Genomic DNA, 25,584 nt, shown 5'->3' on the forward strand with positions numbered 1-25,584 from the left:
TTTTTTTTTTTGCTTAATTAAAGATAACCATAGATGTATTCTGTAGCATCTCATTAAATTCAAATAAAGGTTTAACAGTATAATATACCAGAAGGCTGAAGACAGATGCAGTTGCTTTTAAATTGAATTCATGTAGTCAGACAAAATCTCAGGATTAATTTACCAGCAAACGGAAGCAAACCACCAATATAATCAGAGAGGAAGTACTGGAAGTGGAAAATATGCCCAGACAATCACTAAAACAAGAGAAATATACATATTAGTACAATGTCAGCTGCACTGGAAAATATCAATTTCATCTCATATATTTTGATGCTGTATGGTTTGAAATATAAAGTTCTATTGTACCATTATAAAACAGCTAGTTGTGGTCCTGGCTTCTGATTAGTCAGCACCAATAGCTGATTGTTATTTAATAGATTATTACTAAAATTAATGGCAAAATGAATGTTTGGAAATGTAAACTGATATTTTCTACTGACACACTACAGCAAAAGATATAAGTAATTGGCATAAACCTTTTTTGGGGTGAAAATACTAATGTGCCTAAGACTTTTGCACAGTACTATACTTCACAAATGACATTGTTCCTACTTTATAAAGAATGTCCATACAGTCATTCACAGCACTGATTAAAGACAGACAGTGACAGACAGCACTCATTTTAACTATATATCAGAGTGAATGACAGAGATATAGTTAAAACATTATATGTGATTTTATATTAAACAATGACACAGATTATGAAATACATTTATTAGCCTTAGAGTAAGGGAACCTTGGGAAATGAAAGCATCTGAGGAGCGTGTGAAAGCTATGGATTTAGTTGAAATATTTTTAATGTTATCCGTAGTTTTTTGTGGCTCTTTTTTTATAGTATCGGTTCAGGCACCGTTTAGGCACCAGTACCGTTTTAAAAGTTTCGATATGGCACCGGTATCTCATACCTGCAAACTAGTCGCTTTTCAGCGAAAATCGCCGTTTTTAATGGGAAAATGTCATCCACGTGAATCGTGTAGATCCGAAGAGTTTTTTTTTGACGGAGGAGGGGGGTCTTCTGCGGTCTTCTTCACAAACATCTTTGGTGTTACAGCATGCGAGTCATTTGGTCAATCACAGTCAAGATAACAGCAGCGTCATCTTTGAAAATCCCCTGGCTGCAGCTTTTCCCGCGGATGAATTCGCGCCTATTCACGCCTACTTCTAGAACCTACTGCACGAGAGTGATTTGGCCAATCATAGTCAAGATAGCGGCAGCTTTTCCGCGGATGAATTCACACTTTGGACACTGACATTAGTTTTGAGGTAAGTGCTGTTATCTGCCAACAATATAATTGTTTTCTCTAACGTTGTTGTTAGTTAACATGTTTAACATTAACGTTATAATGGAAGTGTCGCCTAGTCAGTAGTAAGATCAGCAAATTGTGTTGTTAGCTTACAATGTTAGTTCAATGTCACTTTGAAGGATTTTGGCAAGGCTAAGTTATCTCCTCCACTGCATTACTGTTAATTTCGTTTACGAGTACTTTTCGTCATTATTTTCATCAACGACATTTTACACCTTTATAATGACAGCATTTGTTTAACCGTTTTGGTCACATGTGAAAAATATTTTTTTCCCCCGGTGGGGGGGGGGGGGGTGGTGTACTGAAAATGTCACCTTTTTCAGTCCTTCTGAGTTTGCAGGTATGTATCTAAAAAGCCCAATCGATACCCAACCCTAGTACTGATACTGGTCACTTCCTGGTGCACCTCTTGGAAGAAAGGAATTAGATGGTGGTACTGGCAATCAGCACGAGCAGCCTCCAGTAACCAATCGTCCAGCCTCGAGCGTTCAGGGCAGGGTGGAGGATTCCACTCAAGCCCAATGCTCTCAGCTGACCAGATAAGCATGGCCGTCAGCTCGGGATCAGACTCTGCAATGCTGGCATTCCCAGGGGAGGCAACATAGCCGAATTCTCACCTCCCGACTCAAGCCCCCCTTGTGATGTGGCAGTCGACATTTTGTCATACTCGGGAGCTCAGAATGAGACGTTGGGAATCTGGTGAGAAGGTCCAGCAAACTCACCCGGAAACTAAACTGGCTGCAGCATTTGTGTTGGGGAGGTGGCCCAAGGAGGCTGGCTCGTCAGGGAAGACCACACAGTAACCCTCAGATCACCCTGTCCACCAGCCAAAGTAGGCCTCTTATGAGAAGAGGACCTAGATTGGGGTATGGCCAAGGGGACTCTATACCTTTTAAGGTAATCAAGTCTCCATCTTTATGCCTAGATGGTCATGTCCCCGCAATGAGAACATGAGTCATCCATGAACGCAGTCCCAGCATGCTGAAAGCCCAGACACATGACACAGCGATCGTGGCCATCACGAGGAGCCATATATCGACCGCACTGACATCTTTTCACTGCTCCTTATATATATCCACAGAGTGGGAAGGAGCTCACAATGCAAATTCCACAGACCAAGGCACACAGTGTACCATTTACTTGTTTTATTACCACTCAAAGGGGATTGGGCTCTTTTGGACGAGACTCCATTAGTCAGTCTCTTTCAGATATAACGTCGTAAGTGACTGACTGAAAGGGAACCCTGATGTCACTACAACTATAAGCTCCACCAGGCCTGGTTATATTTCATTTTCCCCGTTTCAGTCCATCTTGGACACAGCTGCTTCAACACAGCTTTCAAAATATACTTGACCATGGATGAGAGGGGATGGACGAGTTTGACACGTGCACAATATCACTAAGTGGATACTTTTGTCTCAACTTTCATCTTATGTCTAGGTGGACACAATAATTGGGATGTATGTTGATCGAGTTCAGACTGTTGTAAAACCTATGGCAAAAGTGCACTTTGAGCTTATAGGGTTAGTTGCCCCAGAATGAAAATTCATCCATCTTCTACTCACGCTTGAAGTATCAGATGTGACTTTCCTCTTTCAGAATATTCCAAAGTTATATAAAAAATTGTCCTTGCTCTTCCAAGCCTTTCGATTGGGGATAAATGGGTGTTTGTTGTCCACATCTGTAATAAAACGTCCCTCACATGGTTCCGTGGGGTGAATAAAGTCCCCCATAGTGAATCCATGCATTTTTGTAAGGTAAATATCTAGATTACAAACGTAATAAACACTTTCTTTCTCAATTCTGCTGACTGTGGGAAACCGGAAGATGTGCAGGTGGATGTTATATTCATAATTTGACGAGCGCATAGAGAGAACTAAACAAAACGCTGGTCACAAATTAGAAGTACAAACGAGGATTTGTAAATCCTTTGCTAAAGTAAGCAAACTTCCTATATTTCACAGAGGCGCCCGGACAATATTTCATATAATTCTAATTGGATTATTCAGAAAGAAGAAAGTTACATACACCTAGGATTCTTCGAGGGTGAGTAGAAGATGGACAAATTTTCATTCTAGGGTGAACTAACCCTTTTACTTCAGCGATTCTATAATCTCCACTCTAACTTTCAGTTTGAGACTGCTGTCACGTGTGGCACTGTGGGTCTGCAGCTTATTATCCAGTGTAAATGGTGTTAACAGTAGTTAAAACAATATTCACCTTGTAGCACATGGTCGCCGCTTGACAGATGCATCAAAGGAAGTCTTGAAGTTCTTCACAGTCACTTTAGGGCAGGGTAGAGTGTTGTTCTTACGGAGCACTGAGATATCTGCAACAAGGTATTCTGGATTTGAAAACAACAGTTCTCTAAAAATGTTTTATAAAATCGCTTTCAGAAGGTACTTCACAAAACCTACCTTGCATGGTAAAGAGAAGGATGATGTCACCACCCTTGATAAACTCTCTTTTAGGGAGATCTTCTTTCATTATGGCATATTGATATCCCCAAAAAATACCAACATATACAGTCTCATTGCCAATGACAACTCGAGTTCCATTATTTCGAGGACTGTCCCAGTCATTTCTGCCATCTGTTACAACAAAATATGCTTTTAGACCCTTCAAAGCTACATAAAATAATAACCTTGATTGTCAGTTAACTAAAACGCAGCATTTAACATGATATGAGAGAAAAATTATCAGATTCTCACAGGAAGAAACTAAAGCAGGGTCAGTTGTGAAGCTTTTCTCAGAGGACATGCGCTTCTGTATGTGTGGATTCTGGTCAAGCACCTGGAAGGTTATTTGTCTCCAATAACAAGGCCACTGCAACTGTTCATCATATGCACCGGATACCAGACCAACATATATTGAAAGGTAATTCTGATACACTTTTAAGAGAGCCTGAAAACGATAACCTTCACTGGAGTAATACAATGGACTGTACATCCTATTACCAGACACACTGTTTTTCAAAACCTTCTCAAAGTCTCTTATCTGCCATGTGTGGGGACACTCGGTCTCTGAAATATTGATATCATCCAGTGAAAACCCTCCATTGGAGTTTCCAGCTCCTTTACGGGCTTCAAATACAACCTGGAAAGTTTTATTTGCATTCAGTGGCACATGATGAAGCTTCCAGTAATTCCCAGGGGGTTCTGCAAGAAATGAAACTGTCAGTAATATTAAATATTTGAGGGGCATCTTAAAGAGGTCATATGATTCAATTTCATATTTCCCTTTCTTTTTGGAATGTTAGCGGCTGTTTGTGAATAGATAAGGTCCCTAAAGTGGCAAAGACTAAACTCTCAAACCTACATAGATATCCTTTATAAAAATTAAGACTCATCAAGCCCCCCTAAAACAGCTGGTGTAAACAGGCCCCCATATCTGTCATGATGTGGGAAGTTTGCATAACGCTGCCCAAATGTTAATGCAAAGAAAGAAGAAATAACTTTGTTTGGCCTTCCATAGGAGGACACAACTAGAAATCAGTGGTTAAGTGTATTTACAAAACTGCTCCAGAACAGTTCAACCCAAATAATCAGATTTGTGGAGCACATTTTATGGAAGACTCTTTCCTGATCCAGGGAGAGAAAACTACAATGTCGGCTGTTCTGAGTCACAGTCTGTAAGTATGCTTGTAAAGGATTTGCCACTGATGATTCAAAAGCGAGTTTTGAGCAGTGTAGAGTAGCACTTGTTGTTTGTCATTTCTTCAATCACAAATGCAGACATGGTTTTTATGTTTACGCGGCACGATGCTAAGCAACACATTATAAGTCATTATAATCCATAATTATGTCACCACTGGATGCAACAAATGGCTTGTTTGTAATGGATTTTGTTGGTTTTGTCTTGTATTGTATCACTGGGACAAAGTGTCACACTATGGTGAGGGGCGTAACATTTCAGTCACTTGTGTCATTCAGTCAATCACTACACACTGGATAGCTGGCCAATCACAGCCCACCTTGCTTTTCAGACTGATGAGCTTTGTAAAAATCGATGCGTTACAGAAAGGTGGGGCATAGAGGAGAAACAACAATGTATAGTATGTGGAAAATAGACATGTGCCGGTATTTGGTAATGCAATATATAACGGTAATGAATATGCACAATATTGTTATCGTAGGCACTTCTAAATACCGTAAATAATTATATATTAAAAATTATTCAGAACTTGCAATGCATTTTACGAATAATTTCCCCATCAACTGGACAAAATGCATTAACACCACTGTAGGCTGCTTTAAGGATGTGTGGCTTCGATGTTGTTACGGTCAGCTCAAAACTGCAACAAAAATGACGAAAACCAAACCAAAAACGTATAATGAAGAATATTTTTTATTACATAATTCTAGGGGTTTACATTTAAAACTAACACATCAATTAAATTTCTGACGACAGATCCACAAACAACGCGCGATCAAGCGGCAGCATGGGATGATGTCACTTCCCACGTGCCTCGACCCACGTCTCAGAGGCACTTTTATTCATACGTCCCGATCTATAACAGGTGTTGTTCATTACGCCATCACCTAGAAGAAATCACAAGAGAAAACAAAAAACCCACACACCCTTACACCATAACACCTCCCCCTTTAAGATAGAGTATCCTTGTAAAGGACCTATATTAAATCAGAAAAAATAAGGGTTACAATGCACCAGATGTTCTCAAAATGGCCTCACTTGTAACTGGAACCACGGCAACTCTCGGCACCTACAAAAACAAGTCAGTCACAGTCATACAAGTTTTTAAATCAGGGTATCCAGATTCTCACATGGAGCCCGAGACAAGGCATCAGCCAACACATTCTCGACACCCCTTATGTGTCGAATCTCTAATGGATAAGGCTGCAGAAAAAGAGACCAGCGTATAAGGCACTGATTTGGGCTCTGCAAAGAATGTAAAAAGGTAAGTGGATTGTGGTCTGAAAACACCACAATCGGAAAAGTGCCACTTGTCAAATAAACTTCAAAAAACTGCAAAGCCCAGATCAATGCCAATGCCTCCTTTTCAATAGTAGAATAATGCAACTGGTGAGCCTTAAACTTCCTGGAGAAATAACAAACTGGTCTTTCTATTCCATGTTCATCAGTTTGTAATAAGACAGCTCCGGCCCCAACTTGACTGGCATCAACCTGAATCTGGAATGGGTATCCAATCCGAGGCGCAGCCAAAACAGGTGCCGTACTAAGCAACAGTTTGACATTGTCAAATGCTTGTTTACATTGCAAGGACCACTCAAATTTCACACTCTTCTTCAATAAATCGGTCAGGGGGGCTACCACTGAAGAAAAATTTGAACAAAAACTCCTGTAATAGCCCACCATTCCCAAAAACCGCATAAGCTCTCGTTTTGTATTTGGTGGCGGAAAATTATCTATTGCCAGTACCTTAGCTCGCACAGGACGTACATTTCCCTGCCCAACTACTTTCCCCAAATAAGTCACAGTCGCCTTGGCCAACTCACACTTGGCCAAGTTGACTGTGAGCTTAGCTTCAGCTAATCGCTCAAAAAGTGCTCGAATACGTACAATGTGTTGTTCCCATGAATCACTATACACAACCACATCATCTAAGTAAACAGCACATCCATCCAAACCAGAAGTTACACGGTTCATTAAGCGTTGGAAAGTAGCTGGTGCATTTCGAAGGCCAAAACTCATTACTGAATAAGAATATAGTCCAGAAGGAGTAATAAATGAAGCAATCTCCTGTGCACGAGTGGTTAAAGGCACTTGCCAATATCCTTTGAGTAAATCAAATTTACTAACATACAAAGCAGAGCCAACCGCATCTACACAATCTTCCATCCTGGGCAAAGGGAACGAATCTGGTTTTGTAATATTGTTAAGCTTCCGATAGTCAGTACAGAATCGGTACGTACCATCTGGCTTTCCGACCAATAAACAAGGTGATGCCCAACTTGAAAAGGAAGGTTTAGCGATGTTGTTCTCAATCATGTATTTTATTTCAGACTCAAGATGGCATTGTTTTTCCAAAGAAACCCGATAAAAATGCTGGCGTATTGGCTTGGCGTCACCAACATCTATATCATGTTCTATCACATTAGTACGCGAAGGAGAATCTGAAAATAACATAGGAAAATCTGAAATTAAAGAAGACAATTCATCTCTCTGCTTAAAAGGCAAGTGTTTAACAAACTCATCCAGTTTCTTTAAGTTTTCAGAATTGTTAAGCCGAGGCTGTAAAATACCATCCTCGGGTACCTTAACATCCTCAGCCATTTCAGTCACAGAAGATGCTATGGCCACAGCAGCTGGAGCCCTCTCGGACTCACTAAAACGAGAGTAAAAAGGTTTTAACAAATTTACATGGCACAGCTGTGAATGTCGCTTCCGCTCAGGAGTTGAAATCAAATAATTCTGCTCTGAAACTTGACGTACAACTGTATAGGGACCCAAAAACTTTGCACAAAATGGAGAGGTAGGAAGAGGCAACAGAGCTAACACCTGGTCACCTGGACAAAACACACGAGACTCTGTGTTCCTATCAAACAACCGCTTCATCTTCTTTTGCTTATTCAGCAAATTTTCTTTAGCCATTTGACCAGCCAAAAATAACCGACGCCTGAAACCCTCTACATATTGTAGCAAACCCTGAGGTGGGTCAGATACTTCCTTTAATCCATCATGAAGTAAAGCCAATGGTCCACGCACTTTATGACCAAAGACTAACTGGTTGGGACTAAAACCCAAACTATCCTGAACCACCTCACGAGCTGCCAACATTAACCAGGGCAACCCCTCCTCCCAATCACCTTTTAACTCCACACAATAAGCCCGCAGCAACGACTTCAAAGTTTGGTGGAAGCGTTCCAAAGCCCCTTGACTTTGTGGATGGTAAGCACTAGACTGATTTTGCTTCACACCAAGTTGCTGCAACACTTCCTTAAACATATGCGAAGTAAAATTGGATCCCTGGTCACTTTGAATAACTCTTGGAATCCCAAACACAGAAATAAACTGTGTCATAGCTTTAACAATAGCACGGGTAGTGATTGAACGAAGCGGATAGGCAGCTGGATATCTAGTGTTCTGGCACATTACAGTAAGAAGATATACACTTCCTGACTTAGATGGAGATAATGGACCCACACAGTCTATAATCAGATGTTGAAACGGTGTATCAATTACAGGTATGGGATATAACGGTGCCGGTTTAAGGCACTGATTTGGCTTCCCCGTAAGCTGACAGGTTGAACAGGTTTTAATAAACCTCCTTACATCTTTCTTTAACTGTGGCCAATAAAAATAACGCAACAAATTATTGTACGTTTTATTAACCCCAAGATGCCCCACAACATCTCCATGTGCCCAACGCAACACAGTATCTCGAAGAGACATTGGCACAACAACCTGTTCATAAGGCTCACCTATGGGTACTTCCCTACCCAGCCATTTTCTTAACAGAAGACCATCCTCAACAAAACAACCACTCATTGCACTCTCTACCTCTTCCGGAGCTAGCACTTCAGAAAACATTTCTTTCAGACTGGGGTCCTCCCTTTGTGCCACCACCAACTCCTGACGAGAGACTGTAGGGAAAAGAAGAGAAAGATTAGGAAACACTTTCCTTCTATCCCTAATCTGTCTAGGTTCCTTATCCTGATTTTCAACAACAATTTTACTCATTGCCCGAGTAACAGCACACGTTACGAAGACATCAGGAAACTGTTTATCAACATCCACCTGTTCAAGTGAAGGAGAATCTGTTACAATAGGTGGGGGTGGTACATCCCTCCATACTCGACCTCCAGCCAAATTATTTCCCAAGATTACAGCAATGCCCTCCACTGGTAAAGAGGGTCGCACACCTACTACAACTTGACCAGTAATCAATTCAGATTCAAGTACCATAGTGTGCAAAGGTACAGACAACACTTGTAAACCAATTCCTTTTATCAATACCTCACTCCCAGTACTGGAACGCTCTGAAAATGGTAATACGGACTCCAAAATAAAGGTCTCTGAAGCACCAGTATCCCTAAGGATTTTAACTGGAATTTTCTCATCACTCCCAACCAGAGACACAGAACCATCAGTAATAAAAGGAGCATAACTCAACTTTTCATCACTACACAACACCAAATTACCTTGAGCAGTATTTACATCAACCCCCTCAACTACCTTAGTAACCGAGGAAGCAGCAAGAGCAGGTTTTAGATCAGATTTAGTACGGTTCATTTTTGCCTTAAGGGCTGGACAATCTTTTTCCAATGTCCCTTATTTAAGCAATAAGCACACTGATCACTCTTGTCACCAAAAGCTCTTAACTTTTTCTCAGCTTTTACATTAGCAGGCAAAGATGGAACCTCGACTGAAACATTGTCCACAGAGCTATTTGGATGACGCCAATTAGCTCTTTTTACATCTTTATGGGTCAACACATATTCATCGGCTAACACAGCAGCAGCCTCTGCACTCTGAACGTTTCGCTCTGTTAAATAAACAGACAAATTTTCTGGCAAAGTATTTCTAAACTGTTCCAACAACAACAACTCACAAAGAGAATCAAAATCCTCTACCTGTGAGCCTGAGCGCCAACGATCAAATTGAATCCTTAGCTCCCTTGCAAATTCCGTAAATGTTTGTTGTGCCCCTTTTCTTAAAGCTCGAAATCGTTGCCTATAGGCCTCTGGAACCAACTCATAGGCTTTTAGCACGGTTTCTTTCACTTTACTATAAATCTGACTGTCCCTAACATTAAGAGTGGAATACGCTCTTTGAGCTTTACCATAGAACACACATTGTAACAGAAGCGTCTGCTCAGAATCCTCCCACCCCATAAGACCTGCCAACCGCTCAAATAATTTAAAGTAAGTATCCAAATCATCATCATCGAATTTTGGCATCAATTTAAGAGCACGAGCCACATCAAAAGCTTTTGGAGTTGAACCGTAGTTTCCCAATCTACCCTCTCTAATCAGAGCAAACCTCTGAGCCTCCACATCCAACCTACGCAATTCAACTTCCTGACTCATTTTATTTTTTTCCATCTCCAAGAGCAACAACTGTTTCTGTTGTTCAAATGTAAGTGATGTAACGGTCCCTTCAGGAAATTTCTTTTTAGTCTGTTCCTGATCACCTATAAGAGGTAAAGGGCTTCCTAATTCACATGTCAAAATGCCTAATTTTACCAGAGCAGCCTTAATGATCAGCCCCAGTCCTTCCTTTAGACTTTTGTCTTTAGTGGTAAGGGGAATTTTAAACTTGTCTGCGACCTCTAATAGCTGTTTTTTAGAAAGCTGACTAAAGCTCTCCTCAGAAGGATGTTCAAAAAACTCCGTCAATTCTAAACTCATTGTGAGACAAAAAAAAAACAATATTTACAAACTCAAACTTCTCACATTTAGTGACGTTTCCCACCTACTTAACAATACTACCTCAACCCTAGACTTCGTACTTCAGCCAAGAGCTAAGTGACTTTAAGCACTCTAATACCGTCAGCGCCGACCTCTCTCGGACAAACCAAAGAGAGACAACATCTGCGGCAGTGCCCTCAACCCAGCGTCAGCACAAAAATAACAAACTAAAATAATAAAGGGTCAACGCAAGCGTTGCTTCAGCCTAACCAGGAAAAGTCACAAATGTGAGAAGTAAACTAACACTTAACCTTGCGCTTTTCACAAAGTCCTCATGGAACTTACAATTATCAACTGCTGATACCAGACTACACAAAAACGTTTGAGCAAAACACTTCAACCGCATAAATCAGTTTCCAAACAAATGTTAAAGTGTTTACTCACCCATCGCCATATCCTTTTCCTTTAAAAGTGGGAAAAAAACAAAAACTCACAAACTGGCAAAAGCATCAAACTACACAAAGATCTGTCGGCAGCTTCGCGTGCAAACAGCTTAACTGTTGATAACGCAAAACAGGTGTTTCCAATTACTAACTGCTTTACAACACAAATCCAAACAAACGCACAGCTGATTTAACTCATCTATGCGAATGCGAATGCAAATTAATATAATAATATTTTCCTCTTAAAAAAACAGAAATGGACGAGCCCCCATTTTGTTACGGTCAGCTCAAAACTGCAACAAAAATGACGAAAACCAAACCAAAAACGTATAATGAAGAATATTTTTTATTACATAATTCTAGGGGTTTACATTTAAAACTAACACATCAATTAAATTTCTGACGACAGATCCACAAACAACGCGCGATCAAGCGGCAGCATGGGATGATGTCACTTCCCACGTGCCTCGACCCACGTCTCAGAGGCACTTTTATTCATACGTCCCGATCTATAACAGGTGTTGTTCATTACGCCATCACCTAGAAGAAATCACAAGAGAAAACAAAAAACCCACACACCCTTACACCATAACAATGTAAACAAACAGTCATGAGAAGCATATGAGGGAACATCTGAGAGATGAGCTGAATGAAAGCACATTTACTCTCTGACAGCAGATGGCGCTAAACTGCAGAAAATGCAGCCCTTACCCTGGAAACCCCATAAATAAAGCAGCTGCCTACTTTCTAAAACATGTTAAAATAGATTTTAACAACCATTCAGATTTATGGATTTGCTATGGTTTTTATCACAGCCCCAATACTTAAATATTTAGAATTAATAGGCTATTTATATTCAAACTTTATTAACATTTTAATCTGGAATCTGGACTACAACATGTCCTAGATATTGTTTGAAAGTTTTTCGATTCTTTATTGTTCATTCACACTTTACATTAGGGCTTCATTAGTTAACATTAGTTAATTCATTAGTTACATAAACTGCCAATGAAAAATTCTTCTGAACATTCATTAATCTTTGGTATTCCAATATTTAAAACAACACGTTAAAATCGAAAGTTGCAAATGTGTTAATGAGCTAACATGAACTAAGACTTCAGAATAACTTCTGTAGCAAATGTAGCTATTTCTTATTGTGAATGTTAATGCATTAACTAAGGTTAACTTTGAGATCTTATTGTAAAGTGATGCCTATTGGTCTTTATAGTTCTTATGCACTTTAATCTATGTAAAACTTCTAACTTTATATATTTTTCTGTATTGCTTTATTGTATTTAAATGATCAGTTATTTTTGTTATAAGAAAAAAAGTTATTAAACCTGATGTACTGTATTATGACCACTTTTTTTAAACTGAATTTCAATACTGTGATAATACCGTGATTAAAGCAAGAGCAATTAATTGCAACATGAACATTTGATCATGTCCCTAGTGGAAAATAATGTTTTTTGAACCTTTAACAGCATAAACATGTTTCATTACACCAAATACACAAAATAATGTTCTTTTTAGCAACATCATATCACCCCTTTAAATGCAGGGTTATATACTTTGTAATGTGTAAAAAAAATAAAAAAATAAAAACAGACCTATGATCTGATCCATAAGTCTGAGAGTTCCTATGCTGTCTGCTTCATTCTGGTATTCTCGGATCCAGATGTTGAGCTGGTCAGACACATTACCACTGTGATAGTAGTAGAACTGCAGGCACTGGACTTTGCAGTCTCTTTTAGGGGTCATTTTCTTGCTCTCCGTTCTGGCTGCATCCCCCTCATTTCTACCTTTAGTGCTGAAGTGCATGAAGAATGACACACCTGCAGACATTATCTCAGGTGATAAGTTTACAGATGTGTGAAAAAGCACACACTGTGAAAACATTATTATTATTTTTATTCACAGACTATTTGTAGACTGACTGTAACAGATCTCACCATTTTGTTCTTTGCCCAAGTTTGTGTGGTCAGTCACATTGATCCCACTCACTGACTTTACTGTCTGCCAGCCATAATCAGCAGCAGAACAGACGCTCATCTGACACAGAGATTCATCATCAAAACTACAGTGATCAAGGAAAGAGATGGATGAATCTGTAATGCAAACAAACATGTTTGAGGCAAAATCAGACCCTGAAAGTCAGTAGGTCATTATCACACAATAAACTGACAGGGTGATTGGGCTCTGACATAAAAAACGAAAGTTTTTTTTTTTTTTTACATGGCAGTTCATTACAATTGTTATCGGTCTTTCTTGCAACAGACACAAGTCCTACTGATATATTCAACAATCAAACCAAAAGCCCACAGTTACAGTATATTTCACATAATATACATTAAAAAAATAAAATACATTTGGAAAATACTCACTGCATTTATAGAGTTTGTTGAGTTCAATCACATCATATTCACTCATGTCCAGGCGTTGACCAATCACATCTTGGAACTCAGGACGCTTGGTAATGATTGTGTATCCATTACCGTTGCTGAAGGTATTTTTATCCAAATGCATTACAGAGAAGTAGTCATATGGTGTATCCTGTGTGGTGGTCAGATTCTCACTGAATTTACTGAAACTGTTTTCATACCCTAAAAATAAATAAACTGACTGAATTATCGATGTAGTTGTTCATAAGGAATGGCTAATTTACTTTTAGTTAAATGGACAGTTCAGCATCAGGGCTAGTAAATACATCAAATGACCTGTAATGATGTTTGTGAAGTTGATGGTCACATAATCATCTCTGTCATATCTTGACTGCTCATGAAAAAATCCCAGTGCATGGAGAAACTCATGCTCAACATAGGCTTTTGATCCACAACCAATTCCAATGGAAAGAGTCTGAGCTCCTGCAAATCTGTGACCAACATATGACCAACACCTGAAAAACAAGAGAACACATTCATATAACACATATCACTACCTAACACTACTTATTAAAATAAATAGTCTACATGATAAAACAAAATATCACAAAAACTATGAATTAACACAAATAAAATAATTATGTTAGAAACCACAAAAAATTTCCGAAAAAAAATATTTACCTCGTGAGACGTGGGCTGCGATTTATCTTCATAATTATCCATTTCTCAATTGTGCACAATAAATCAGTCTGTTTCATCATTACTTTCACAACATATTTTATTATTTTACACAGTTAACTAATACATGACTAATTTTAATATCTGTTTTATCTGATAATTAATGCAAAAGAATAACAACATGCGCTGCTCATAGATAGATGATTTATGCTGCAGATCTTCCACAAAACAAATAAACATTGATAAAAACACACATGAAACAGCAATCTTTTAATTAATGCAAATACCATAATTACATTACGTTTAATTGTGCATTAAAAAATTATGTTATCAAATAAAGTTAATAAAACATGCTTTATCAGAAATATTTGTGCGTCTCGTTTGACAGTCAGAAACCTTGATCTTACATAACAGTCAGATCAAAACCAGCTCTTCTAAAATGAAAAGTATTGCATATTTGACTGGTTTGTGTTTGAAAGAAGAAATCCCTGTGGACTGATTAACCTGACGTCGACGCTGATCCGCTTAATCAACAGAAGAATGAAGCAAATGTCCGCATTGTATCTTGATGAATTTCCACACATAGGTACGCAAAAACATAGGGAGGGTGTTTTCCCATGTCTATACCACTTATCCTCTTTTAAATGTCAAAGAAGTCCACGTGTCATCAGAGGGATATCACAAACTGCTTTGTTTTGAACTCTCTCACAACAGACACGGAAGAGACGACAATGCTGAATAAAGTCGTAGTTTTTGCTATTTTTAGACCAAAATGTATTTTTGATGCTTCAAAAAATTCCAACTGACATTCTGATGTCACATGGACTACTCTGATGATGTTTTTCTTACCTTTCTGGACATGGACAGTAGACCGTACACACAGTTTCAATGGAGGGACTGAGAGCTCTCGGACTAAATCTAAAATATCTTAAACTGTGTTCCAAACATAAACGGAGGTCTTATGGGTTTGGAACAACACGAGGCATAATGACATAATTTTGCTATTTGGGTGAACTATCCCTTTAACATAGATTTAACGTTTAGATTTAAATTAAGATTTAGATTTTACCTTTAATTACTTTATTTTAATATAGTCATACAGAATTTTTTTTTAAAATCTTGCTCAAATGTATTTGTTTTGTAGTTAAATCTGACCAAATTGGACCAGTTTTTCTTACACATTTTACTTTACAAACGGCGCCCCATAGTATTGATTCAGTATCGATTAATAAAAGTCACGTGGCAACACTAACAAGTTTATGAGCTTCTGAATTTTACTTTCTGCACAGCGCGATCTCAGATAGACACACAGAGAGTGGTGTGTGTGTGCGCATACACGCACATCCACTAAAGAAGTGCATAAACGGTGATTAAACTAAACCTTTTTAATGCATTGGCCTTGTCACACATGCACATATGGCACACTGGGTATCTGTTATTTATTTATTTTTAAAAAGTAAAAAAAAAACTATTTATATTTGCATCCAATTGTTTTTTAATATAAAATTACAAAATGTTTAAGTACCATTTAAATATAGAGTACATTAAAACTTGCTGAGGGGTGGGGGGGTCTGTGTTGGCACAGTGGTTAACCAGAAAAAACAAAAAATGGCACGTCATGCCGAAAAGGTTGCTGACCCCTGGACTAGCATATCACTAACTTTTTGTTAGCATGATTAGGAAGTGACTAACGTGTTGAGCATGTTGCCAGCATGACTTGCAAGTGACTAGTATGTCATTAGCATGATTATTCAGTTACTAGCATGTTGCTAGCATGTTTCCAGCATGATTATCAAGTGACTAGCATGTTGCTAGGATGTTTAATAAGTGACTATCATGTTGCTAGCATGACTAGCAAAACACTAGAATGTTCCTAGTATGATTAACAAGTAGGGCTGGGTATCGATTCAGATGTTCCAGATCGATATTACTTTGATTCACAAGCTCTCAAATCATTTAGATTTCGATTCGATTTTTGATTATGATTCTCGATTCGATTTTCTATACTTGATTCTCGATTCAACTCAATGAATATAAATATATTACAAATACTATATTTGTTAAAAAAATTAAGAGCCACAAACCTGTATATTAAACTCTTATTTTAGGTACACTTGGATACATTAAAACAGAACCCATCTCTAATTATTAAATGCATTCAATTATGTTAAATATAATATAATTTTGATGCAAGATTAAAAATGTATGCTGAAAAAAGTCAGAACAGTCGCATTCCTTGAACAAACAGGATCAAGATATTTCATTTTTAAGATAAAATACACTAAAAAATGCTGGGTTGTTTTTTTTCAACCCAAATGTTGGGTTGAGACCACTGTTTTAACCCCAGTTTGGGCTGAAAATTGGTCTCGATTTTAACCCAGCGGGGCTGGGTTGGGAACGCGGACGTGAAGGAGAGCACGCACGCACGTCACGTGAAGATTGTACGTCTCCAGTGCGAGCAGCCGCCATTTTCTCAGCGAGAAAGAAGCGAGAAGCGAGTGAAAGACATCATGGTAAGTAATGTCTTTCACTCACACAAAGATTCAGAATATAAAGTTATCGTTTATTGTTTAGCCAGAAAGGTGGAAGGTTTTATGAAAGGCGTAAGCAAAGGATCTTGACATTATATAAAAAAACTTATTTATATAAGATTTTACATAATTTGCACTTTTTGAGGTGTTAATAGACGGTTATGGTTACGGTTATGCTTATGTAAAATTGAATATACATTAGTCTCCTAAAGGAAACGGCATTGTTTAGTAAAGACTAGCATAATTATTTTGAGGCTGTTGAAGTGGTAATTGTTAAAAGTATATTTTGCATGTAATATTTCAGACTTGTTGAGCTTGTGTCTTCATTGTCCCCACACGAGAGTTAAAAACACAGAAGCTGTTTGTGGAATCACAGACTATGTGAGGAGGAGGCAGTGTTCTCAGCTTCTTCTGAAGAGAGGGACATACGGTTTAAGATGAGTTAACTTCAGAATTCTATCAAGTTATCTTTATTTTTACTAAGACTAAAGTAATATTTGTTTTTGTAAATGATGAAATCCAGAGACAAGATAACTACATTCTTTTGAGACTGATGTGAGTAATTTGTTTTTAGAAAATTAATGTTTCTGTTGTGTCCTGCCTGTTTATTTCACATTTTGATGCAACAACAGTGTGATCGCATGTTCATATTTTATTGAAACCATTGATGTCCCATTTTTCTTTGCAGAACTCAAACTAACTGGAGTTAGCTGGTGTGAGAAGGAGGTGGTTTCCTCAGCTTCTTCAGAAGACAGGGAAAGAGTAAAATAATGTTTGTTTTTTGTTTTATTAGATGTTAAAAGCCAGAGACATGGGAGAGCATCATTCTTTTGAGATTTATGTAAGTTATTTTTAGAAAATAAATCTGTTGTCTCCTGTCTGTTTACTTCACATTTTGATGCAACAACAGTGTGATTACGTGCTCATTTCATTAAAACCATTGATGTCTGTGTTTTTCATTGCAAAGCTTAAATGAACTTTGGAGTTGTCATGTCTGTTTTGGAGAGTCATCATTCTTGGTCTTCCTTCTTAAAGGAATAGTTCACACAAAAAAAATCATTTACTTGCCATCATGTCATTCCAAACCTTAAGACTTATGTCTGTCTTTACAACACAAATGAATATATTTTTAATTTTCTCCTAATTTTGTTAATCCATTTGTAGTCTAGATAATCAGTATTTTCAAGCCTCATAAATACACAGTTATTGTAGAAGTAATCCATTCCGATATTTATATATGAATAAATCTTAAATTATATGATAGCAAACATGTATGTTCAAATCAAAATACTGGTCTCCCAGACCAGGAATGGAGGACAAAAATTAAGAGAATATAAAAAATATTTATTTGTTATCCAAAAATTAGCAGAGTTTTGTGTGGGTCTGGAACAACATGTGGAGAGTAAATTATGACCATTTAAATTTTTTGGTAAATTAACCCTTTGAAGAGCAGCCCTCCACGTACATGAACATTTGTGAGGTATGTGAATGTCATGTCTGTTTTAATGTTTCAGTAAAGAAGTAGCTTTCTGAGAGCAATATATTTATTTAAACAATATTACATGCCCTCTCACTAGTGCTGCCATTTGCCACGTTTCCACTGGCGGGGCTGAGCTCACAAACGCTGCCTTATCAAGTATTACATGCTAAATGAAATCGACATTTTCTAAATACAGTAGTTTTCCTTCTGAAATACAGTGATAAAAAACACCCGCTTCGGTTCTTGAAACCCTGCAATGTAGTAATTTTAAACCATAAAAAAACAACCCAGCAGGCTGGTTGGGTTAAATAACCCAGCGTTGGGTTCGTCCCTTTTTGACCCAGCACTGGGTTGCCCAAATTTTCCAAATTGGGTTGTTTTCAACCCAGCAATTTTTAGTGTAATCATAAAAAAAAAAAAAAAAAAAAAACATTCGTGGCCCTTGAGAATCGATTTTGAATCGACCACATTTTAAAAAACGATTAATTGAAAAATCCATTTTTTTGTACACAACCTTATTAACAAGTGACTATTATGTCATTAGCATGATTAGCAAGTGACTAGTAGAGCTGTAGTCAAGACCAGCTTTGTCGAGTCCAAGTCCAGGACTAGTCGAAACCGAGTCAAGACCGAGTCCAAAGAGGTTAAAATCCAAGTCAAAACTGAGTCCAAATGAGAGAAAAAAGGATCCCCTTCAAGACCACATAGTTAACTACTGATAATGTATGTTATGTGAGAGACAGCTCCTATTCTAAGAAAATAATTTTACATTATTATTTGCAATGATCAAAAAGCATGTTCAAAGTAACAGCTAGATCCTGGAGGGCCAATGTCCTGAAAAAGTTTAGCTCCAACTGGCCTTAACACATCCCGAAGTTTCTAGTGTGTCTAGTAAAAGCTTGATTAGCTGGTTCAAGTGTGTATAATTAGGGTTGGAGCTAAACTCTAAAGGACACTGGCCCTCTTGAACTGAGTTTGGAGCTGTAGGGTCAAATTATTTTTATGTACTTTATTTACATTTTATTTACTTTAGAATACTGCTGTTGCTGACATTATGTCTGTGGTCAAAAATTAAAATGACTAATGCCTTGGCACAGTGCACACACACGCAAAGCTCGGAATATGCGTTTAATACGTTTAGATATCATTATCATACTGTACTAGGGCTTGCATAGACTAGTCGGTGCTGTCGGAAACAACCGATTACTCCAGCATGCATTAACCATAATGCATACAAAAGTGTTTGCAAGTACAATTGAATTTTAGGATAATAATATTGCGTGGAGCTGTTACTTTCTTTGACCTTATCTATGTTGCATGTAAAAATAAAATATGTAGAGAACAGGTATGGTTTTTGAGAGACTGAGATGAATGTGGCTGTTTGATTGGTGAGCGTGCTGTGCTCCATTCATTCGTTCAATATCGTAGCCTACCCAGCCGGAACATGACCGACCTTCAACGTTGAAATATGGTTGAAATAAGGTCAGTTGTGGTTTCAACATTGGAAGAACATGACCGACCTTCAACGTTGAAATATGGTTGAAATAAGGTCAGTTGTGGTTTCAACATTGGAAAAACACATTTACAATAGCATGAACCATGAGTAGTTGAATAACTCAAGTATTTTTTAAATATAAAATCAACTAGAAATCGGTAGTCTTGCAACCCCTATACTGTAGAACATTAATTAGTATTTCATTATTGTAAATGGTAAGTTTAAGGCTACCTAGGTGTAAATGAAACACTTTTAACATTTTTTAATGAATTTATCAGCAGAGCTACTGCAAGGGATGTTTTGTGCTGGAAATCCACCTATTTTTTGTTGAAACTTCTCCATCTTCATGGAGAGCAGGTCATGGTTGCCTAGCCACAGCAGACGCCACTGGAGCGCGAGCATAGAGTGCAGGCTACAGAGTGCTTTGGAAAAAAGGAGAAAGTGGCGCACCTAGCGTTTTCCACACGGTTTCAGTCGCGACATGCAAATGTGGTTTTGTTTTGAAGGAGAAGGTTTTTCATTTTTTTTTTTTTTTTTTTTGCTGGACTCAGTCGAGACCAACGAGAAGATTTGGCGAGACCAATGGCCAAGTCCGAGACAAGTCCGAGTGCAAACGCAACGAGTCTGAGACAAGTCCGAGGCGATAAAAACCGGACCGGACTCGAGTAATACAGCCCTAGTGACTAGCATGTTGCTAGGATGTTTACAGCATGATAAGAACGTGACTAGCATGTCGCTAGCATTTTTCCAACATGATTAGCCAGTGACTAGCATGTTCCTAGCATGATTAGCAAGTGACTAGCATGTTGAAAGTCTTATTGAAAGTCTTTAGGTGGCTTTGATAGTCTGGTTTATGAAAACAGGAAGACGGATCAGTTAGAAAATATATAGCAACTCGACTCAGACCAGTCTGAAAGTTTGGTGGCTCTAGGGTTAGGGTTAGGAGATACATTTTAGAATTTAGTCTCAAAAGAAGAAGAAGAATGTACGTCATAGTCAACTTTATCTTCCCCAAGGAGGAAATTTGTTTCACAGTCATCAACAAAATAATTTTAATCTATTAGTCCAACATAAAGACAGACACTTTTATAAAGATTGTATTATGCAAAAAAAAAAAAAAATCTCTATATATGTATATGTCAGTCTATATTTGGATTACAAACCATACTGTACCCATCAAGACTCTCCACAGAGATGTAAGAAATGTCTTCTGCTGTTCTGGCCTTAAAGTCAATACATGATTTCAGTCTGAATTGCTCAAGGGCTCTCAAAATGACTCCTTTATAGTTCAAACCTACAAACATGGAAGATGTGAAAGTTAATTTAAATGCTATTTAAAACTTGACATGACATGAAAATCCAAGTTTTCTTACTGAGATTCACACTCATTTCAAAGGGGACAGGAATATTCCACTTGAACTGATTCCCAAGAATGGCGCTCCTTTGATTAGGCTTGAAAGCATATTGTTTTAAGTATCCTGGGAGGACTATACATGCTGATTTCTGAATTATCCAATACTTTAATTATAGAATGTCTTGGAACAGAACTCACCACCATGATGTCTCCTTCTCGGAGATTTAAACCTAACAGCACAAGATAGTTCAGTACACAGTGAATATGCTTGAATAAAACAGGAGAAAAAACGTCTTGGTTACGTATGTAACCCTCGTTCCCTGAAGGAGGGAACGGAGACATTACGAATGGGATCTCGCCCGAGAGCCCAATCACCTTCGAGTGGTACAAAATGAGCCAATGGTACACAAAGTACCTTGGTCTGCGGAATTTGCATCGCGAGCTTCGCCCCGCAGAGCGGGTATATAAGGAGCAACGCGAGCTACTCGCATTCAAGTCTTCGCTGAGGAGCCGTGCCAGTGACCCGGCCGTTCAGCGGAACAGCGATGTGGCAAGGGGACCTAACGTCTCTGTTCCCTCCTTCAGGGAACGAGGGTTACATACGTAACCAAGACGTTCCCTTTCAGTCGGTCACGTTCAACGTTACGAATGGGGTCCCTTACAAAACGCCACATGGCTGTCTTCCAGCGACCCGTGTGAGTGATAGCACCCTGTCGTGAGAGCCAGCACGAGTGAGGGCCTATAGCTCGCACAGAATACACTGGGTAGCATATTCCAGCTGGACATATGCTAGCAGGCTGCCTGCCTGTGGGAGGACTTACAGAAAGCAGGTATCTACCAAGGTGGTAATACATAAGAACTCTGAGGTACCCAGCCAGCAGGGTGGAAGTTTCAACGACAGAGCTGGCAAGAGGCTTGCCAAGGGAAAGACACATGCTACGGAGAGACTTACTGTGGACATTCACACGTGGGATTACCCAGAAGGGGAATCACGACACATGGAGGCACCTAGTCCCACACATGGCTGACCAAGGGGCATGTACGCAAGTGTTGGACATCAACAGTGCTGGAGGAACCCAGGGTTCTGACTGAGGAACTCACCTGAAGGGAATAGCGCACGCATCCAGTCCGCGGAGTGGAATGGCGCAGCAAGCGGATTGACAGAGGGTGCCCCGTCTCTGAGAAAGAAGGTCCTTCCTCAGAGGAATTGGCCAGGGAGGAGCTGTCGTGAGGAGTACAAGTTCGGGGAACCAGGTCCGTCTGGGCCAAAAAGGCGCAACCATGAGGACCTGCTCCTCGTCCTCCCTGATCTTGCACAACGTCTGTGCAAGAAGGCTCACTGGGGGAAACGCATACTTGCGCAGGCACAGCGGCCAGCTGTGTGCCAGGGCGTCCATGCCGAGGGTGCCCTCGGTCAGGGAGTAAAACAACTGGCAGTGGGAATTTTCTGGATAGGCAAACAGGTCTACCTGAGCGTCTCCGAAGTGTTCCCAAATCAGCTGAACCAACTGGGGGTGGAGTCTCCATTCCCCGGGGCGAGACTGCTGCCGTGAGAGCTCGTCGGCTGCACGATTGAGCCTGCCCGGAATGTGAATGGCACGAAGCGACCTCAGATGCTTGTGACTCCACAGGAGGAGATGGCGAGCGAGTTGCGACATGCGGCGGGAGCGTAGACCACCCTGACGGTTGATGTACGCTACGGTCGGAGTGTTGTCCGTACGGACCAGAACGTGCTTGTCCTTCAGGGCCTGAAGCGGTGCAGAGCAAGACATACTGCTAGCAACTCGAGGCAATTGACATGCCACTGAAGTCGGGGTCCTGTCCAGGAGCCTGACGCAGCATGCCTGTTGCACATGGCACCCCAGCCTGTGGCAGAGGCATCTGTTGATACAACAACATGCCTGGACACCGATTCTAGGGGCACGCCGGCCCGTAGAAACGAGGGGTCCAACCACGGGGTGAAGTATCGGCGGCAGGCCGGAGTGATGGTCACTCGGAGCGTGCCCTGTTGCCATGCCCATCTCGGGACTCGGTCGTGAAGCCAGTGCTGAAGCGGTCTCATATGGAGTAGCCCGAGCGGTATGACTGCCGCCGCGGATGCCATATGCCCCAGTAGCCTCTGAAACAGTTCCAGTGGAACCGCTCTCTTGCCCTCGAATTGTCTCAGGCAATTCAGCAGTGACTGCGCACGCTCGTTCGTAAGCTGCGCGAACATGGCGACCGAGTCTATTTCCATACCGAGAAAAGAGATCCTCTGCACAGGGGAGAGTTTGCTCTTTTCCCAGTTGACCTGAAGACCCAGTCGGGTGAGGTGTCTGAGCACCAGATCCCTGTGCTCGCACAACCGCTCTCGAGAGTGAGCTAGGATCAGCCAGTCGTCGAGGTAGTTGAGGATACGGACACCTTGTTCCCTGAGAGGAGCCAGGGCTCCCTCCGCGACCTTCGTAAAGACGCGGGGAGACAGGGCCAACCCGAATGGGAGAACCTTGTACTGATATGCCTGCCCCTCGAAAGTAAACTGAAGAAACGGTCTGTGTCGAGGAAGAATGGAGACATGAAAGTACGCGTCCTTCAGGTCGATCACTGCAAACCAATCCATCAGATGAATGCATTCGAAAATGCGCTTGGCGCATTAGCATCTGAACGGGAGTCTGTGCAGAGCTCGGGTTCAAGGCACGCAAGTCCAGGATTGGCCGTAACCCACCTGTCTTCTTGGGTACTATGAAGTAAGGGCTGTAAAAGCGGACTTCATGTCGGCTGGAGGGACCGGCTCTATTGCGCCCTTTGCCAGCAGGGTCGCAACCTCCGCGCGCATGACAGGGGCATCTTTGCCTACCATCATCGCGAGGACACCCCGAAACCTGGGGGGACGCCGGGCGAACTGAATCGCGTAGCGAGCCTGAGCATCCGGATGAGCCAGCGGGAAGGCCTGGGGAGCTGTAGCCAGGCTCCCAGGAACCGAACCAGCGGGGTCAAGGGGACTACAGGCGTACCCACAGTGGGGCAGCGTGGTGGAGCAGACAGCCCCGGCATGGGAGGCATAGCGTCCCTTAGCGGGGGCGGAGTGCGGGCACTCGTCTGACTCCAAGTGGAAAAGAGGGCATGAGAAGGCGAAGCGTTCTTGAGCCGTCTTTGCATGGAAACTGGCAAGGGGAGAGGGGAACGAGAGCGGCGAGGAAGCACGTCGCCAGCTGTCTGTTCGTGGCCTCTGGGACCCGGAGGTAGAGGAAACAGCTCTTTAAGTGAAGGTTTGGGTACCATCGGCTGCAGGGCCAGTGGCGGAACAAAAAGAAAATGAGAACAAAGGATTCTCCCCCGGCACTCCTCTGGGGGAAAGAGTGGTCCTGCTACCATCTCCTGATGAGCTGACGTCTCCAACTCCGGGTCGCCCGTCTCAGGAACGCCGCTTGGCCTGGCGTTTGGCAGGTTTAGGGGCAGAGACGGGTTGCGCCACCCTTCTGCGGCCATCTCCTCGCTGCGGCCGGGGTGAAGGCTGCTGCTGTGGCCAAGCGAGAGTGGAGGAGGCTGCAGGGGGCGCCCTCGGCAACGAGCAGGCTTGAGGTGCACCAGCGCGGGGTGGAAGCAGCAGTGGGCCACCGGGGGCAAGATGTGTCTGATGGCCTCAGACTGCTTCTGGGCGGCAGAGAACTGCTGGGCAAAGCTCTTCTACCGCGTCGCCGAAGAGGCCATCCTGGGAGACCGGGGAGTTGAGGAGCTCAGCCCGATTCAGACTCCCTCATGTCTGCCAGGTTCAGCCATAGGTGTCGCTCCTGGGACCACCAAAGTGGACATCACCTGACCCAAGGAGCGCGCAGTGACCTTCGTCGCCCGGAGAGCAGAGGGTCAGGTAGCAGTGCGTGGCCTGCCTGCAAAAACCCCTGGTCCAGCACCGGCCCTTCGTGCAGCTGCCGGAGCAGCTGCCCTGAATAGACCTGAAGGAGGCCATGGCATGCAGGGCAGAAGCGGCCTTGGCCCGCAGCTCTGTAAGCCTTGGCCACAAGCGTGGACGAGAACTTACAGGCCTTGGAGGGCAACCTTGGGACCATACGCTGCGGCGTATGAGGAGGGTGTGGCCCTAGGAGTTCGCTCATCGGGGAAGCCCACACGGTAACCCTCAGATCACCCTGGCCACCAGCCGAAGTAGCTCTCTTACGAGAAGAAGAGCTAGAACGGGGTGTAGCAGAGGGACTCTATACTTTTAAGGTAATCGAGTCTCGATCTCAACGCCGCGATGGTCATGTCCCCGCAATGAGAACATGAGCCATCCACGAACGCAGTCTCAGCGTGCTGAAAGCCCAACACGTGACACAACGATCGTGACCGTCACGAGGAGCGATAAATCGACCGCACCCAGAAACACACGGCGAAATGACATCTTTAAAAAGACGCAAATCGGCCTGTATCTCTTTTGTGAGAGAAATTGTCTCTTTTAGAGGTGTTGAAGCTCAGGGGAACGCGGGAGCTGTCCGCAGAAACCCAGACGAACCGCTGAATCGCTCCGTCACACCAACACCAGCTCTGCTTGTAAACACTCCGGTGATTGC

The 25,584-nt window shown here is 41.4% G+C and overlaps 1 protein-coding gene across 1 annotated transcript; it reads right to left on the minus strand.

Annotated features, from left to right (window-relative positions):
- Positions 1-48: 48 nt before the first annotated feature.
- Positions 49-21,266, minus strand: LOC113060240 (meprin A subunit beta-like). The gene is made up of 11 exons (XM_026229164.1): positions 21,239-21,266; positions 21,060-21,138; positions 20,860-20,980; positions 13,839-14,017; positions 13,506-13,724; positions 13,074-13,229; positions 12,732-12,956; positions 4,058-4,504; positions 3,764-3,937; positions 3,567-3,675; positions 49-236 (listed from the first exon to the last, which is right to left on the minus strand). The coding sequence occupies exons 1-11, from the start codon at positions 21,242-21,244 to the stop codon at positions 155-157; spliced, it is 1,797 nt and encodes a 598-aa protein (XP_026084949.1). The 5' UTR covers positions 21,245-21,266; the 3' UTR covers positions 49-154.
- Positions 21,267-25,584: the final 4,318 nt, after the last annotated feature.

This window comes from Carassius auratus, chromosome 41 (assembly GCF_003368295.1).
Source record: "Carassius auratus strain Wakin chromosome 41, ASM336829v1, whole genome shotgun sequence".
In the NCBI taxonomy this organism is placed as follows: Eukaryota; Metazoa; Chordata; class Actinopteri; order Cypriniformes; family Cyprinidae; genus Carassius; species Carassius auratus.

Coding starts and splice junctions, on each gene's coding strand:
- LOC113060240 (XM_026229164.1), bottom strand. Junction 13,230..13,505: donor CAACAAACTCTATAAATGCA/GTGAGTATTTTC, acceptor TTTGCATTACAG/ATTCATCCATCTCTTTCCTT. Junction 237..3,566: donor CGGCGACCATGTGCTACAAG/GTGAATATTGTT, acceptor CTCTTGTTTTAG/TGATTGTCTGGGCATATTTT.